This window comes from Portunus trituberculatus, chromosome 40 (genome assembly GCF_017591435.1).
Source record: "Portunus trituberculatus isolate SZX2019 chromosome 40, ASM1759143v1, whole genome shotgun sequence".
Classification (NCBI taxonomy): Eukaryota; Metazoa; Arthropoda; class Malacostraca; order Decapoda; family Portunidae; genus Portunus; species Portunus trituberculatus.
Window position 1 is genome coordinate 974823 of NC_059294.1, and position 18037 is coordinate 992859.

General features: G+C 41.7%; 1 protein-coding gene across 1 annotated transcript; it reads left to right on the top strand.

The window, feature by feature from the left end:
* The first annotated feature begins 207 nt into the window (after nucleotides 1–207).
* Nucleotides 208–16313, top strand: LOC123516112. Its single transcript, XM_045275218.1, has 15 exons — nucleotides 208–259; nucleotides 1678–1923; nucleotides 3070–3182; nucleotides 4617–4742; nucleotides 5660–5818; nucleotides 6044–6221; nucleotides 6995–7080; nucleotides 8015–8185; nucleotides 10579–10764; nucleotides 11015–11226; nucleotides 12131–12288; nucleotides 12958–13110; nucleotides 13479–13646; nucleotides 14196–14413; nucleotides 15106–16313. Exons 2-15 carry the CDS (start codon nucleotides 1722–1724, stop codon nucleotides 15571–15573), a joined length of 2598 nt encoding a protein of 865 aa, XP_045131153.1. The 5' UTR covers nucleotides 208–259; nucleotides 1678–1721; the 3' UTR covers nucleotides 15574–16313.
* Nucleotides 16314–18037: the final 1724 nt, after the last annotated feature.

The following is an 18037-nucleotide window of genomic DNA, read 5'->3' on the forward strand; positions in this document are numbered from 1 at the left end:
GTTGCTCCTTTATTCGTGTTGACCGGCATCATTTAACCAAAATACTAATTAGCACTACTACGTTTCAATTAGATATATTGATATTCAGACAATTTTTCATTTTTTGTGAATTCTAAATAATTTAAAAGAAACTTGTTTATTCTACACAACGTGACGCTCGTGACACGGTGATTTTCTGCCAGGATGTGTCGAGGACGTGTAATGGCTGTCACTCTGCTGTTCTTGATCTTAACACCCGGCACTACGACATCTCAGGAAAGTAAGTGTGTGTATGTGTGTCATATATATATATATATATATATATATATATATATATATATATATATATATATATATATATATATATGTGTGTGTGTGTGTGTGTGTGTGTGTGTGTGTGTGTGTGTGTGTGTGTGTGTGTGTGTGTGTGTGTGTGTGTGTGTGTGTGTGTGTGTGTGTGTGTTTGGTGTGCTTGTGTATGTGTGAATCCTGTTTAGAGCGTACATGCATAAACGCCGATGCATACGTGCTATGTACAGTACAATGATGCCAGTACATAAGTGTCATCGTTCATTTTCATCAGTCCCGTTGTCCTGCTGCATGCCGAGCAGTTATGACAGGAAATGAAATGGTGGTGGCCGACTGAGGAAATACTTAAATTGAATGAGAGTATCTAATGAGACTCATAAGGAAATTAAAGTACATTTTTGTCCAAGGTGGCCTTCACCACGGCACCGCTCTGATGGAGAAAATAGGCCAGTCAGTTTTTTTTTCTCATATTTTGAGCATATCGCAAAATAAGACAAATAAACAAGTTCTAATAGCAAAGTAAGTTAAAGATTGCAGAATCTTATAGAGATTTCGAAAGATAATTTTGAATTTCTTAAAAATTTTACGGTGTAGTTTTATTAAACTTTCTAAACTTTGGGACGCCATCATCACATTGTACCATTTTACATATTGTTACAGTGCAGTGCGATTATAGGACATATATCTTTCAAATTAGTAGATTATTAACAAAAGAAAAAGCTATATGGATTGTTTTTCTTCGAGAGTTTTGTGTATTAGCAAATAAATTGTATAAAAAAAGCAAAATTTGCTGGTTCAAGTGCAAGAATGTCTGATTGTCAGCCCGTAACATATGAATAAATTTGTATGAATGGCATCATGGCGTCCCTAAAACAGTTATCAACTCGGTCTTGAACACGGCCTGAATGGGCGTGAGGGGCACAGCGATGGAGCAAAATAATAACGTTCGAACCTGTTCTTTATCAAGAAAAAAAAAAAAAAAATCAATAAAATAAAATTGAATAGAATAAACAAGAAAATGTAACTTTATTATCAAAAAAACATTTATCTCTCAAGGTAACTCAATACCACGCTGCATCACAACCCATAGCAATTGAGACCCGTGTTCAGATACATTTTGCTCTCATATCACGATTATTTTCCAAGGCCACGGAGATGTGCTGTGTTCTCAAGAGTGTTTCTCATGCTATTGTAAAGAAATCTTGTTAATATATCAGTACAGCTGTAAAAGCATCCTTAAAAAACTATGCCACTTCAACTAGTGGCTTTTGAAGAAGGTGAAAGAGCGGTGCAGAAGTGTTTCTGAATATTGTCCTAACACACATGCTGTCTTCACCACAACACATGCCATACACACCATACATATACACTGATGCCGTTGTCATATAGGCCAGGACAGTGGTGTGCCAAGGGATGGAGCGGCGGAAGGGTCAATGTCACGCAAAGGAGGTGCCGGGGTACGGGTGCTGACCTTCAACGGGGACGGCCGGCAACGTGCCACCACCTGGGCCAGCTACAAAGACGTGGTGAGACTACCAGGGGACTACACGGTCTGCCTGCGCTTCAACATCTGGGTGTTTCGTCTGCTGACCGCCGTGCTCTACCTGCTGCCTACCACCGATCCCGATGAGGACCGTAAGATGCCTGACCTATAGTATTGGGGATTGTGTCCTGCACACTACATGGTATATCGGGTTGGGTTGAGCCTTCTTAGTGAACTGAGTTGCACTGCCTTTGGCTGAATAACATTAGTCTAAAGACATTCCAAATTAGATCCTTTTAACTTGATTTATAGGATGATTTTACCACAATAATGAGATTCAATTTCCATAACGTGTTTCCTCACGTAACAGTGCGTGGAGCAATTTAGCTTTTATGACACTACTGGGCCAGAAGGAGACTGCCTTATTCACTGCGCGTTTGCACAAGTCAAATTCGTCATCTTCTTCACGCAAATATTCGGTTTTGGGAAAATATTATTTCCAAGTCGGTTTCCATCTATATTTAGACAGTGTTTTGAGATAGCTTGCTAAAGAACTTCAGGGAACCAGTAATTCAGTGAGGTCAGCAGATTATGAACACGTTTCAAACTATGGCGTATATAAACTTATCATAACAAAATAACCTCTTCATCTCCTCATCGCCGCCTGATCGGTACCACACTAGCACACACTCTTGATTAAGCTGCTGCACCCTGAAGTAACGACCGCGACCTTGCTATAACAGATGTTCGTATATGCACCAATAGCAGTCATATGTTGAACACACTATCTTACTATACGATGGTAATGGCGGTATATTCCCAGCTCAAGTATGCACCTGTCCCAATATGAGCAGGCAGCGATAGGGATTAGTTACACATTAACTGCTATAAAGATCGATGTGATCAACAGGATCACCTGAGCGACAGCTTGATTAGGAATTTCAAATCTCTCTTCATTGCTTCCTCTAAGAGTCAACAATTTGAAGCCCATAAAAACTTCAACTTATATCCTAAATTTTATTTTAACAAAGTATCCTCAGCCGATCACATAACTTGTCGCTCCTGGCAGGCAAACCTGTAAACACAAAGCGCAGTTTACCAAGGCGGTGTTCGGCACGGCATATTCCACCCTATCTCCCGCGCCTCACACATCTATTTAATACATTTTGTTTGAATTTACATAAATGTGTCGCGAAAACATGAGAAAGCCTTACAGTCCAAGTATCGACAGGTGACATTTTAAAAGAGTAACGAGCCGCAGCCTCAGCGTGCCTCCTATGCCTCTCTCCGCCACTCAGCAATCTCCTTCGAGGTGTACTTCGAGAAGATACGCACCAAGTACGGTGGGTACGGCCGCTTCTACCCACTGCCCGCCAATCTGGCCACCAACAAGTGGTACCACTACTGCCAGGTGAGCGCTGGGCGATAACAGCGATGATCACAACGCTTACATGCATGAACACACACTTAGCATCATTAGTCTTGCCCGGCCATTTATAAACACACTCACCACATTCACTTTTCTTTTACTATTAATCGTGTTTCTCAGACGTATTCATTTAATTCATTGGTTACTGGTTTCTTTATTTATACATTTCTTGCTGTTTTTATCATCGATAAAATTATTGTTTCATTATCATTACTACAACAACTACTACTACTCCTACTACTACTACTACAACAACTACTACTACTACTACTACAACAACTACTACTACTACTACTACTACTACTACTACTACTACTATTGTATTCTGTCTTCTGGCTCCTGGGTTCCAAACATATTGCAGCTTATTGATGATATAATTGATTTTACGTGAATAATACTTGTTTCCTGTTGATCACACTTATCACAAGGGCAGCTTACGATTTTCCTCAAGATGTGACAACCACGCATTCCCCGGGACACAATTCAGACCCAGACCAGAACCATTTTAGAGTAGACGGACTATACTAGTGCTGCTACTTCTTCTACTGCTACTACTACTACTGCTATTACTACTACTACTACTACTACTACTACTACTACTACTACTACTACTTCTACTACTACTACTAGTACTACTACTACTAATAATAATGATAATAATAATAACGATATTATTATTATTTCTATAATTATAATAATAATAATTATTATTATTATTACTATTATTATTATTATCATTATTGTTATGATCATTATTATTATCATTGTTATAATTGTTATTATTGGTATTATTATTACCATTACTATTATCATTATTATTATTATTATTATTATTATTATTATTATTATTATTATTATCATTATTATTATTATGATGATGATGAAGTGATGATTATGATTATTACTATTCTTCTTCTTCTTCTTCTTAATAATAATATTATTATCATTATTATTATTATTATTATTATTATTATTTTTACTATTTATCATTATTGCTATCAATAATATTATTATAATTGTTATCATTATCATTATTATCACTGTTATTATTACTATTATCATTATTATTCTATTACTATTATTCATCATTAACATTACCATCAATTTATTAGCTATGTAGTAATTTCCCACTCTTCAATCGGATTTAAAATAATTCTTCTTTCTTCTACAATTGGTAAAGATTCTTAACCACACAGCACCAGTAATTCAGAGAAAATCACGTAGTTACCACTCTTACCTATTCTTTAGTACACCTAACACTGCCAACACGTATTATATCACCGTCCATCATCCTACAAACACACCTAACTCAAATGCCTCGCTCGCACAAAAGAAACACAGTATCTACACAAAACCTACTCTTTCCCTCCCGGTCTCCCTTATCGGGCTGTCTCTCCTTAACCTGTTCATCTTCAGGTCCGAGACGTGACGGGCGGGGAGGGGCGCGCGTATTTGGACGGGAGTCTGCTAGTGCGGGAGAGTGTGTCCTTCCTCCCAGACCCTCACCTCCGAAACGTGATCATGGGCCAGGACGAGTTCAAGGTAAAGGAAGGGAAGGGCCGAGGGAAGTAGTTGGGAGAGGGAGTGAAGGGGAAGGGGTAAGGGGTAAGGAGAAGCAGGCTGGAGTATGGAGGACCAGCAGGGAGTGACGGGAAAGGGCAGGAGGTGAAATGGATATATCAGGAGAGGAACAGAGGAAACAGAGCTGAACAAGGAAGGTGAGATGAGAAGGGACAAGGAAGGAGAGGATCGTGAAAGAGGAGGATGCCGTTTCGGAGGATGAAGTGTATGGAACGAAACAAGGATTGCAGATGTATGTACGTGGCAAAGGTGTGGGGAAGGAAAGAATATCCATGGAAAACATGTACAAGACCAGGGACAAAGAGGCACGGAGTTGAAGACATATTTTCATGCTCTGAGAGAGGCAATCAGTTAAGGTTCACAAAACAGACGTATGATGCACTTGTGGTTCGGGGATGATACTGAATAATCTTAGGAAATTTGTATAAATATTCTAATAATTTGAGGCATAATGAAGAAAATAAAACATTTTTAATACAGCAGCAAACGATATCAACACAAGCATGTTTTTATCCATGAATGAGATGAATAAGTATAAAGCTTTTTTTTCAACAAATATAAAAACACTCAAATATATATTTAATTTATTTTTCATGAAATTAATATCATAATAAACTAACAATTTTTCTTTCCGTTATTCTATATGTGAGAGAGTTATCCCGAGCATCGATGACTAGAAAAAAAGAAAAAAACACAACTAAGGATAAAGTTTTCCAATTGAAAAGCGAAAAGGTAAAAGACTGTATAATATAAATATGCAGTTTATCAATTCCGCCTCTCTCTCTCTCTCTCTCTCTCTCTCTCTCTCTCTCTCTCTCTCTCTCTCTCTCTCTCTCTCTCTCTCTCTCTCTCTCTCTCTCTCTCTCATGCACACATAGACACCGTACTCCCTGAGCGGAAAGGTAAGCCAAGTGAATGCTTGGAGCCGAATCCTCTCCGACGACGAGATTGCACGTGTGGCTCGGTGCGAGGACAACCTGGAGGGTGATGTCATCGCCTGGTCCAGGGAGTGGCTGCTTTACGAAGTGGACGAGGAGGTGAGTGAAGCAGACTGATGTTTCGTGGGTGGATGAAAGGTGAAGCGCTAGATGAGGATATATTACTGGAGAGAGAGAGAGAGAGAGAGAGAGAGAGAGAGAGAGAGAGAGAGAGAGAGAGAGAGAGAGAGAGAGAGAGAGAGAGACGAGTAGGCACACAGGTTACAGACAAGGTCACAGCGGCATGGCATACATAACCACTCTTCGTCTCATTCGTTCCTGCAGGAAATACCACTCCAGAAGCTGTGCGGATCGATGGTGGGTGGTATGGTGATGGTGCCGCTGCCACTTCTCAAGTTCCCAGACGCGGTGGGGCTATGTCGCGGCCTGGGCGGAACGATAGCGGTACCAGGTGACCGCTCGCAGCTTATTCAGGAACTCCAACACTTCGAAGGCGTGGAAGGTGAGAGGCAGGGCAGCGGAAAGGAACAGTAATGTATGCAAGGCGGAGGAATCCAGAATTTCAAAAGAGGAAGGAAATAGGACAGATCGATTAATAAAAAATAATGAAATAGATAAATGGAAGAAAATCCAAACTAGTAAATGAATAAATAAAAACAGCTAAGGATGGAATGTGACACTGAATAAATATTGATTCAAGACGGTCACAGTACAGAAAGTGAATTGATTGTCGATATGAAAAAAAAAAAGAAATTAAAAGATAACAGCAAAACAAAGAATATAAAAATGGAAGAACATAGGAAAGAATATCGATTCATGACTGACTTCAGATACAGAATATGGATTACTTGTTGATGCAAAAAAGGCATACCATGACCTTAGAGGATACAAGGAGAACAATGAGCGGGAGGAGGAGGAGGAGGAGGAGGAGGAGGAGGAGGAAGAGGAAGAGGAAGAGGAAGAGGAAGAGGAAGAGGAAGAGGAAGAGGAGGAAGAGGAGGAGGAGGAGGAGGGAAAAGAACAATAGCAAAGGAAACAGAAATAAACATAAAACTCCTTGTCTCTCCTATTGACACGCCCAAACCTCCACAGCCTTACATCTCTTATAAAACAGAGGAGAATCAATACAATGACAAAGAAAGAGGAATAATACAAGTGAAAAAGGGTCAGTTCTCAATATCCAAACAAAAACAGAATGACTTTTAACCGCAAACTGAAAGCAAGAATTAAGATAAAGAGTAAAGTCTCCATTGACCTTCTGTCCCCTTCCGTCAGGTTGTGACCGACAGTGGGCGGGGGTGACGGATGTGGCGCAGGAGGGCGTGTGGAGCAACCCATTTACCGGCGCCGCCCACAACACGGTAAGCCGACCTAACCTGTCTGACTGGACTCGCCTAAAACACAATTCAGTTCTAATTATCTACATCTCGGCTCAGGACACGAAAGGCACCGACCGTTGATATTTTCTTTCTAAGTTATTCTGGTAGTAGGTGAGGCATCCTTGTGACTCATTTTTCATCCAGCGCATCAGTCTCATCGCCTTGTGTCCCAGCCTTTTTTTGGCAACCTTTACACGCATGGTATTTAATAATCTCTAATTATATTTCTCCAATTCTCATCTTCTACCGCCTTCTTCCTCTTCCTTCTTCCTTACACTAACCAAGTCTTCCATTAGTCTTATTTTATGGTCCATGTCTTATCTGTGAGAGAGGCAGTTCCTCAGATCTTTAGTCTTTACACCCATGAACTGAGCATAAGGCCGCAGACCGCTAGCCGGTGTTTTTCATTGTCATTCAAGCAATTGCATTTTTAGCACGAGGTTTTAATTTCGAGTGGAAAGGAGTTGCGTGCAGTATATACGTGCTCTGGCTGGTCCTTCACAGGTTAATTAATCTGTGCAAATTCCAAAATTATCGGTCATGTTTTTATGAATATAAGTAAATTCTATTATCTTTAATTAAAAAGCTCTAACCACAATATTGCTTCTTTAGTTATATAAGTTCAAGGGTTATGAATGTAATGATCGACGGTGCTTGCTATTATTTAGAAATCTCTTCTTAATTTGATGACTGTATCGGCACCGTAAGGCTCTTTCTTTGTGCATAATCTTATTGAATGGTTCTTATAAAAAGTGTCAGTAGTAGATACTCAACATTCCTTCCACGTACCATTATACATCCAATAAAAGATGTTCCATAACAAACCTTCTCCTTTTATGGCGAATTACTGCCTTCTTTGATAATATTTGCGCTTTCTTTATATATACTCTTACTACACTCTAATCTTTCCTTTCAGAGCGAAATCTTCTTTCGGGCCCACAATCCGGATGGGGACAAGTATCAGAATTGCCTACGACTGCATATCAAGGGACTCGAGGATACGAGCTGCGAAAAACACAGCTGCTCCGCCTGCCACACCCAGAGCGGCACCACATGGACTCTGCGAGGCATCTGCGAGGAAGAGGAGGTGAGGATAGGCGAGAAGCGACCATCCACCCTACCACCCACCACACCATCCATCCAGCCCGGCACAACCCTCACCCCATCATCATCATTCACCAACAAGTAACTCATAATCTGATCTACCTAAGGACGTATCTCCCACTCACCACAATCCCTTATATCCACCGCCCCAGGAGCTGCCATCTTAAAATAACCTCCTTCGTTTCTCCTCCACGCATTACATCACCACCATCATCCACTAAAATAGAAACTCTTTACCTAATACCACCTTTACCCAGTCCACGAGTAACCGCATCAACAGTCCAGCAGCCACCACCATTACGCATCACCATTACACCATCACCTGCCTGCCACCTGAAGACCATCATCATCACTATCGCTGTTCATCTTCCATTATCCCTGCACACTGTAGTTGATATTAGCCTGACCTTCCGTGTGTGTGTGTGTGTGTGTGTGTGTGTGTGTGTGTGTGTGTGTGTGTGTGTGTGTGTGTGTGTGTGTGTGTGTGTGTGTGTGTGTGTGTGTGTGTGTGCGTGTGTATTTTTAGCGAATCTATATTAACTGAAACAAGCCAGATCCAGTGTTCACGGCAAGGGTTTGTGTGGTAAAGGGAGGGTGGGGGAGGACGGGCAGGTGGACAGGTAGCCGCAAATGGCGTGTCGAGTTACCTGAACAAAACTTACTCACTTAAAAGATACAGTCAGCGCGTCACACCGATGGCGCCGTGAGCTTTGTTTTCTTTGCAATTTATATATTGAAATGACACGGCATCGCGACACAGGTGTGTAATATAGAAATTCACTGATGTGGTGAAATTAGGAGTTGTGTGCTTTGTGCAAAGAGAGCGGAGGTTATCCTAATGTATCTTGACAGTAATGTGATGCTTCGGAAAATGGAAACCTAACCTTAACGGATTCAACTGTGGCCTAATGTGGATTGATTTCAATAAAATGAAATAAAAAGAGGAAGAGTGCGATTGGAAAGGCAGCGCATGAGGTGAGGTAAAGGATACAGAAGGAATCACTGGGATGCGCCACGTGATGTTCAGTTCCAGGGCAGGACGTCGTTGTGCCAAAGATGAATAATGTTTATGTGATATTAGCAGTGAATCGTCGGAATACTAAGCCTATGTGAACTGTTTCATGCTGTAAATTATGAATAGAATTCGTATATGATGTATTTTCTTAATTCAAATTATTTTGAAGCATTAAATTTCACGCTGAACAAATAATTAATCCGTAGAAATATCCAGCAAATTAAACTACTCATCGGCAAATCTGCCTAACTTTTATCCTGTTCACACTGGCAAGGTCGTATAAAAACCCGCCATTATTTTAGTGCCAGAGACAATAAACTCTTATCTAAAAAAAAATAATAATAATTTATCTTTGTAAATTCACATATTTGATTATGAAGTCTAAATTAATATTACGTATTTGAATCATCTTAATAGAAAACTCTGAAATAAATATCAATACATCTTGCTACAATAATTTGTCAACATTCGGAAATACATGAGCTAATGTTTAATCTCTTGCTACAAATAGTTGTCATACATTTTTTTTTATCATATTTGAACAAATCCAACTTCTGGTAATCGAAGTACACTATTTAAAATTATTCATTGAAAGAGAGAGAGAGAGAGAGAGAGAGAGAGAGAGAGAGAGAGAGAGAGAGAGAGAGAGAGAGAGAGAGAGAGTGTGTGTGTGTGTGTGTGTGTGTGTGTGTGTGTGTGTGTGTGTGTGTGTGTGTGTGTGTGTGTGTGTGTGTGTGTGTGTGTGTGTAATTCACCTCGGTCGTCTGCTGGTCACCCAGCCAGTCTTCCCCATTACGGAGCGAGCTCAGAGCTCATAGACCGATCTTCGGGTAGGACTGAGACCACATCACACTCCACACACCGGGAAAGCGAGGCCACAACCCCTCGAGTTACATCCCGTACCTATTTACTTACTGCTAGGTGAACAGGGGCCACACATTAAGAAGCTTGCCCATTTGCCTCGCCGCTTACCGGAACTCGAACCTGGCCCTCTCAATTGTGAGTCGAGCGTGTTAACCACTACACTACGCGGTGTGTGTGTGTGTGTGTGTGTGTGTGTGTGTGTGTGTGTGTGTGTGTGTGTGTGTGTGTGTGTGTGTGTGTGTGTGTGTGTGTGTTAAGAGCACAGGAAAAAAGTTACCAATACACAAAAAAAAAAAAAAAAAAAAAAAAACTTGACCGTCGCCTCCAAGGTTAAAAACAGACACTTCTTAATCTCTTCTAATTCCAGGTTACTGAAGTGTCAGAAGTTCAGGACATACTACTAAATCACATCACCCATGACCTTGTGCGCAGTTATCCTATCATTACCAGATATTCCCCTTTAAATAAGACACTAAACTTTATTTGTGCTTCTCCAGAGGATGTACTATTTCGACCTGATACCAAACCCGCTCGCCTTCCGCGGTTACGGTGAATACGAGGTGGCGGCGGTGGAGGGTGAGGGGTGGGTGTGGCACAACACGATCACCAACGTCACCATGGCAGTGCTGCGATCAGAACACAACGATGAATTCCCCGTTGGCAGACTCACCTGGGAAGCCAAGGTGAGTTGCTGCCATTATGATTAGTGGCTGATCCTCATTCATTATTACACAGGTAACAGAAAAGAGGCTACTTTTTCACCTTTGTTTCATGAACCAGAGCATAAATAAACTGATATACAAACAATCAATATCAAGACTCCTTTTTGTCTCACTTCTCATGGAAGACTTTGCTATAAGGGTAACAAGAAGTGTTCATTTCCACCTTCTATCTTACTCTCTGAACCCATCTTCATTTGCGTACTCCCCACAGGAAGAGGTGTGTCAAGACCCGCCGGGCGACAGAATACTGACGCTCTCTTCCTGTACCAAAGACGAGTTCACCTGCACGGACGGCTTCTGTATCCCATTCCAAAAACGCTGTGACCTTAAGTTCGACTGTGAGGACAAAACTGACGAGAGCTTCTGTGATATCATCAATTTTCCGACGGACTACAGGTCCAAGCTGCCGCCCAGGCCAGGCAGGTCCCGGGGAGCGAGTCTTGCCCAGTGACAGGCCGGTGATTTACGGACTCGGAGTCAATTCGTACCTGTGATAATTCAAATCTTGCCTATAAATCAAACCTAAACGCAACCTGATGCTACGGGGCTTGTTTTTATGCAGGATTATACCTAGGAAGTCTTTGTTTTGCCTGTCAGTTCCCTACTGTCACCACGTCAACCCTCCTCACTTCTCTTCATCTCCTCCATCTTTACATCCTCTTTACATCTCTCGTCGTCCGTCTTACACCAGACACTTTCTCTCCTCATTCATCATCATCATCATCATCATCATCTCATCCCTCGACTCATTTTCCAGCTTCTTTTGCTGCTCGTATATCTTCATCATTCTTATCTTTCTTCATTCTCTTTCTTTCCCTTTATCTTTTACTCTCTCTTTTCTTCCCTTCCTTCTATATTCCATCCGTGTGTTATTCTCTCTCTCTCTCTCTCTCTCTCTCTCTCTCTCTTCTTTCCTTTCTCTTCCTCTTACTCTTTTTTTTTGTTTATTACACGCATCCTTATGATTTTCATCCATATATCATCCCTCTACATTCTTCATTTTTCTTTCTATTCTTGTTTTCTTTAATTCTTTCTTCTACATCTATGTCTTTTCCACACACACTCTCTCTCTCTCTCTCTCTCTCTCTCTCTCTCTCTCTCTCTCTCTCTCTCTCTCTCTCTCTCTCTTTCATTACAATTTCCTCCACCTCCTTGTTCTTTTTACTTTCTCTTCTACAATTCTCTCTCTCTCTCTCTCTCTCTCTCTCTCTCTCTCTCTCTCTCTCTCTCTCTCTCTCTCTCTCTCTCATTACAATTTCCTCCGCCTCCTTAACCTTTTTCCTTTCTCTTCTACAATTATAATTTCTCACTTCACATTTGCAGGAAGCGATCTCGCCTTGCCTCTTTCTATCAACGTCTCTATGGACACTATCAACATCGACACCACCACTATGCTTCTCTCCGTCAGCTACAACCTCCGCATCTCCTGGCACGACAACCGACTCACCTACAACAACCTCAAGAAACTTACGCGCCTTAACACAAGTGAGAAAGTTTGACAAAACGAGAGGCTGAGTTACTGTTAGGTGTATGAGCGAGGTGTATAGAAGATGGGAATTTCAGGGGTAGGGAACTGAAGTGTAAGATCCCACGCGGGGAGCCTGATGGTGATTATAGTGAAATATTAGAGATGTGGTGAAGATAGAAAGCAGCAGGGAAGTAGTTAGGAGCTGAAAGATAAAGATATGAGGATTTCATTGAGTGTATAGGAGGATGATAAGATGAAAAGAATGAAGAATGGAAATATGTGAGACAGATGGAGCGAATAAACGTAGAAATGAGTGGATGATGGATTGGAAGCAGCAGGTAAGTGATTGAAAGCTTACAGGGACATAGATAGAAATTCATAGTAACGTGGAGGATAACGAGAGAAAGAGTGAAATGTAAGGGAACATATATGTGGTATAGATTAAATGACTGAAAATATATTGAGTTAATGAAATAAAAGGCTTCAAATTTCTATTTGAGTTGGATAGGAACATCTTATAACACCTTAATTAGGCTTATTTTTTTTATTCATATCTGTCTGTCTGTCTGTCTGTCTGTCTGTCTGTCTGTCTGTCTGTCTGTCTGTCTGTCTGTCTGTCTGTCTGTCTCTCTCTCTCTCTCTCTCTCTCTCTCTCTCTCTCTCTCTCTCTCTCTCTCATTCCCTAGTTTCGCAAGACCAGGTGGACCTCCTGTGGCGCCCCACCATCGGCTTCATCAACACAGACGACATCCAACACACAGAGGTGGACGCAGACTCGGTGACCACCATCGTGCAGGACCACGATCACTACCGCCTCGACTTCTCTAACCCGTACGAAGGTCAGTGTTCCTCTCACGCCTCGTCACCTCGATTTAGCCCAGTGTCCTTAAGTGCTCCTCCTTCTGCTTCACGTTTTATTTGCTGTCTTACCAGAAAAACGCAGAAATTATGAGGTGGTGTCAGTTACTGTTCATTCAATGAGCTGTGAAAAGGGTTCGTGGCGAAAAAGAATCTATTCATTTTCACCATAAGCAATTACCTCGTATTTATTCATTTAACTAAAATTTTCAGTTACTCTATCTTAATGCATAATAGAATAAAATTCTGCGTGATAAAAGTTATATTTCTTTAGGCCTTTCATCGCTATTGCAGCAAAAAAATTGAAAAATTTCAAGTATGTGGAGCCATACAAAAACTTCTCCCACAGTTCGTATCTTTCGTGGTGACACCAACCCAATCTCCACCACGCGCAAGTATAGCACAGTGTTTACCTGCTTCTTCGATCTGGTCCTCTACCCCTTCGACATCCAGAACTGCTACATCCACCTGCAGATCATCACGGCGTCCTCAGAATACCTCATCTACAATGCTACTGGTCAGTTTAGTCACAAACTGAAACAAATCTCGAAAAAGGAAAACAAGAAAAAGAAAATAAGCTGCTTAAACATCCACTTGAATATAACATCACACAAAATGTCAACGAGTCACCGCCCCAACATAAAAAAAAAACCCATTTACAATCCAACCTCTTATGTCCACCTCTCTAATGCAAGAGTTTACTGTCGAAAGTCGAACACTTCACAATTTAACCCATTCTATATAACTCTAATACAAGAGTTAGCTAGTATTCTCAATCTCTCATCCCTTTCTTTATTCTTAATTTTCTATGACTTGAACACTTTCAGGAGGGAAATCTCAAGGCACTTATCCTCCATCTTTTGATAATCCATCTGGTTGTTCTGTTCTCTTAGATGTCTGGCACCGCAATGGAACTTTTTTTGTACTTTCCTTTTGCTTCCTTTCTCCAGTGCTCCTTATTTATAGAAAAAAGTAAATGAAAAAAAAAAAAAAAAAACTTTAATAAGTTAACCTAACCTAATCTAATACATTGGATTCTCCCTCCCACATTGCTTGTCCTGCGCAGACTCGTTCGTGGAGTATCTGGGTCCTCGACTGCTGGTGGAGTACGCGATAGGAGTCATAGACCTGCACATCAATAACCAGTCGCAGTACAGCGTGTCCAAGGTGCGGGTGGAGCTGGTCAGGCGCTACGGGTATGCCATGCTCAACATCTACATTCCTTCCCTCATACTGCTCATCATCAGCTACGTAACGCTCTTCTTCAGGCCATCCATTTTTGAGGTGAGGTCATGCTCTCTTTGTTGTTGTTGTTGTTGTTGTTGTTGTTGTTGTTGTTGTTGTTGTTTTGGTGGTGGTGGTTGCGATGTAGTAGTAGTAGTAGTAGTAGTAGTAGTAGTAGTAGTAGCAATACTTCTTGTAGCAATGGTAGCAGTAGTGCGTAGTAGTAATAGTAATATTAGTAGGAAAGGTGGTGGTAGTTGTGGTGGTAATAATGGTAGTTAAAGGCAATAGTGTAATAGTGGCAAGGTGGTGGTGGTGGAGGTCTGAGATGTGAAGGTGGCAGAAATGATTATACAGATGGGGTAGGATGGAGCATAACATGTTATAATCAATGTGACAATGAACAGCTGCTATCCTCGCTGCATTTCCCGCGATACGCTTTAGTTATTTTGCCGGCGTCATGCCACACTAGTGTGACCCGCCGCTCCTGAAGGCACAAACATTCACAAATCCTTCAACCTATCACTAATAACCTGACATGATTTCCTACTCATCCCTGACATGGTTTCCTACTCAATGATAGATGCTCGCCCTGTCAGTACACAGAGTTACAAGTCATAGATCATCAAGCATTGCATCAGTACCTTGACATTAATCTCTGCTCATTGAGGAATGCTTCACTAACTATGCCACATTAGTTCCCACAAGATCCTGACATGACCCAATCTGACCTGTCTCCCACTCATGGACAGGTGCGGGTGATGACAGCTCTGACCTCCCTCCTGGTGCTGGCCACACTCTTCACACAAGTCTCCGCATCGTTACCCAAAACCTCCTATTTTAAAATGGTGGACATATGGCTTCTCTTCTGCATCATCATCATATTCTTCATTATAATTTTCCACACTATCATCGACCTACACGTTGACTACGGGGACAAGATCACTTTGTCTGGTGGAGCGTGGATTACCTCGCCGTCGTCGACAGTGTCCCGGCAGGTCAAGGTGTATCCGTCTTCTGGTGATAATTTGAATCAGAATGCTGAGAAAACTACGAAGCTTTTCGGTCGATGGACGAGGTTCCGGAGCAAACTCGATTTGCAGTTTTACATCAAGACTTCCAAGATCACCATGTTTGTCATCTTCGTGCTGTTCAATACGACCTACTGGGGAACACTAGCCGTGGACTCGGGACTCGTTTATTACATATCCACTGACTAAGACTATCTTCACATTCACTGGGAGCGTTCACATATATTTTCAGATACATTAGCAAGTACCTCCCTTACTTACTCAATCAGCCATTCAATGACGTGATTAGTTTTAATGAATACGAAAGCACATCCCATAAAATACGTCCCTGAGAACACATTCGATAAGCGGTGGAAGTACTCCTTATTTCTTACTAATCTTTCAGACAATAAAACTAAAGAGATATTTACCACTGCACCTCACTAAGTTTTTTAAATCAGGTGTCAGAGAAAGCAGAAATATTATACTTGCCTGAATATCTTAGGAAATTAATAACAGCTATCGAAACATACCTTCCTGTATGAAAACATGCTAAATAGACAGAGTATATACTTCTCAGTTTCTTCACCTTCACTTTCCCTCCGTCCTTCACCTCTCGCAAGATCATCCCGAAGTCCTCTCCTATCCTCCCGAGGCTCCCTCCCTGCTACCCCTCACCAGCTCCTCATCGCCACGCACGCTGCATCCCTCCACACCTTATGAGGGACTAAGGCAGCTTTTATTAACTCCTGCACACAAATATTTGTTGGGTATCGCAACTTCTTATTTACATCACGGCGTTCACTCTTCATTCTTTATGTTACGTGAATCTACTTGTTTCAATTCAGATATAAATATAACTTTTTTTTGAGTGGTTTGCATTTTTACTTTTATACAAGATGGCTCTCTTATTTACTTTTTGTAGACTCGATTCAATAAACAGCACAGTGTTACAGGCTTTTTGAAAGATCATTCATTAACTGACCATTGTACTAAGGTTAATCTGCTGAAAGTTATATTTACTTGATCTGCTTTACATTGTCTGCTTAACTCTACCGATGAAAGAAATATGCACAAAAAAAAAAAAAAAAAAAATGGTCAGTAAGAGAAGCATCGCCAGAGGAAAGGGCGAGGTGGCGGATAAAGGTACAAGCGTGGCTGCAGTCAACATAAGGTATAAGAAAGTGATCATCCACACATATGATAAAATAAGGCAAGAGCATGACAACGCTGCACATGCCACACAAGACCATTGCTCGCCTTGGGGACGCCGAGGCAAGACAAGGCCAGTCAGCGACGTAGAAGGCTGCCGGGCTGTACCTGCCTTTGTTGCACCCTGATTCGAGTCTTAATTACTTGCCGGCTTCTTACCTGGCAGTGGGCGGAGGAAGGCGCCGACTTGATTACCTGAGTTACGTGGCCAGAACAGGTACTCGATGCAATGACGTTTTTTGAATTAATGAGAGGGTAATGTGACCGCTGGACGTCGAACTTTAGGTGATGTGTTTCCCTAAACCTCGGTACGAAGAACATAATTTTCCCTTTGTTTTTATGGTCGCATATTTTGGCTTAACTTCTCAGTAAATATATTTTGTGTATTTTCTTTTTGTACTGTACGTCATTCAAATTCTTATGTAACTCATCCACGAAATCTGCTCTTATCCACAGTTTGTATCATGATTCAATCCCTCATGTGCAGCCTCGCTAAAATCATTCCAGTTTGGCATCCACGCTTCCCTCTTGTTGCATGCATGGTCTTTCTTTGGCTGTTTCTCCTACTCCTTCTTGACTTCTTTTAACCATCACCCTTCCGCGCTCATTTGCCCCGGAGTGCATATGCCCGCGCGTCCCCCGTGGCTGACTTAAGGAGGGGCGGGGCGCACCTGGAATACTAACAGCAAGAGGCAATGAGCGGTGCTATTTTCCTCGGTTTAAGTGGAGTTTACAGCATTATTTTAATGATCATTACGTGTGGTGGTCATCACCTGATGCTGCCGGGAGAAGAGGACACCGCATACAGACAAGGTCCTTGTGCTACAGCAGACACCTGCAAAAGGGCGGCGCTCCATGTTAAAGCTCCGCCCACCGCTCTAGTAACATACTTGAAAGCCGCCGCTTCTGGTGATTAGCGTGACACAGGCGCCCTGACAAGACTGTCGACTTAATATTCTGCTTATTTTCAAACGAAAAGTTCACTTGTCCTGGTCTAACGAGAATCGGTAAGCAGTCTGTAATCTGACATACGCTACCATTCTTCATCTCAACCGGAGAAAATTGATTCAGGGTTACCGCCTCACGTAGCCACCGGGAGCAGCGAACCAATGTGAAACATCAACGAGAGATTGTGGCATGAAGGAGCGAGAGGATGTTATAGTGGTGTGGTGATCACGACCACTGTGCTGCGGTGAACACCAGGAAAGGATAGTAATATGGGAATTAACATTACTCAGCCTAGACACACACACACACACACACACACACACACACACACACACACACACACACACACACACACACACACACATTTATTTTGGCTCATAAATAATTGAAGACATCCACTATTTTACCTATAAAGGTTAATGTTTTCTCTTTCTGCCTATGTACCTTGTCCATGTTTGGCATGCCCTGCATAACTGAATAAGGAAGACCGGAGCATGCCAAACTACGGGCGAGA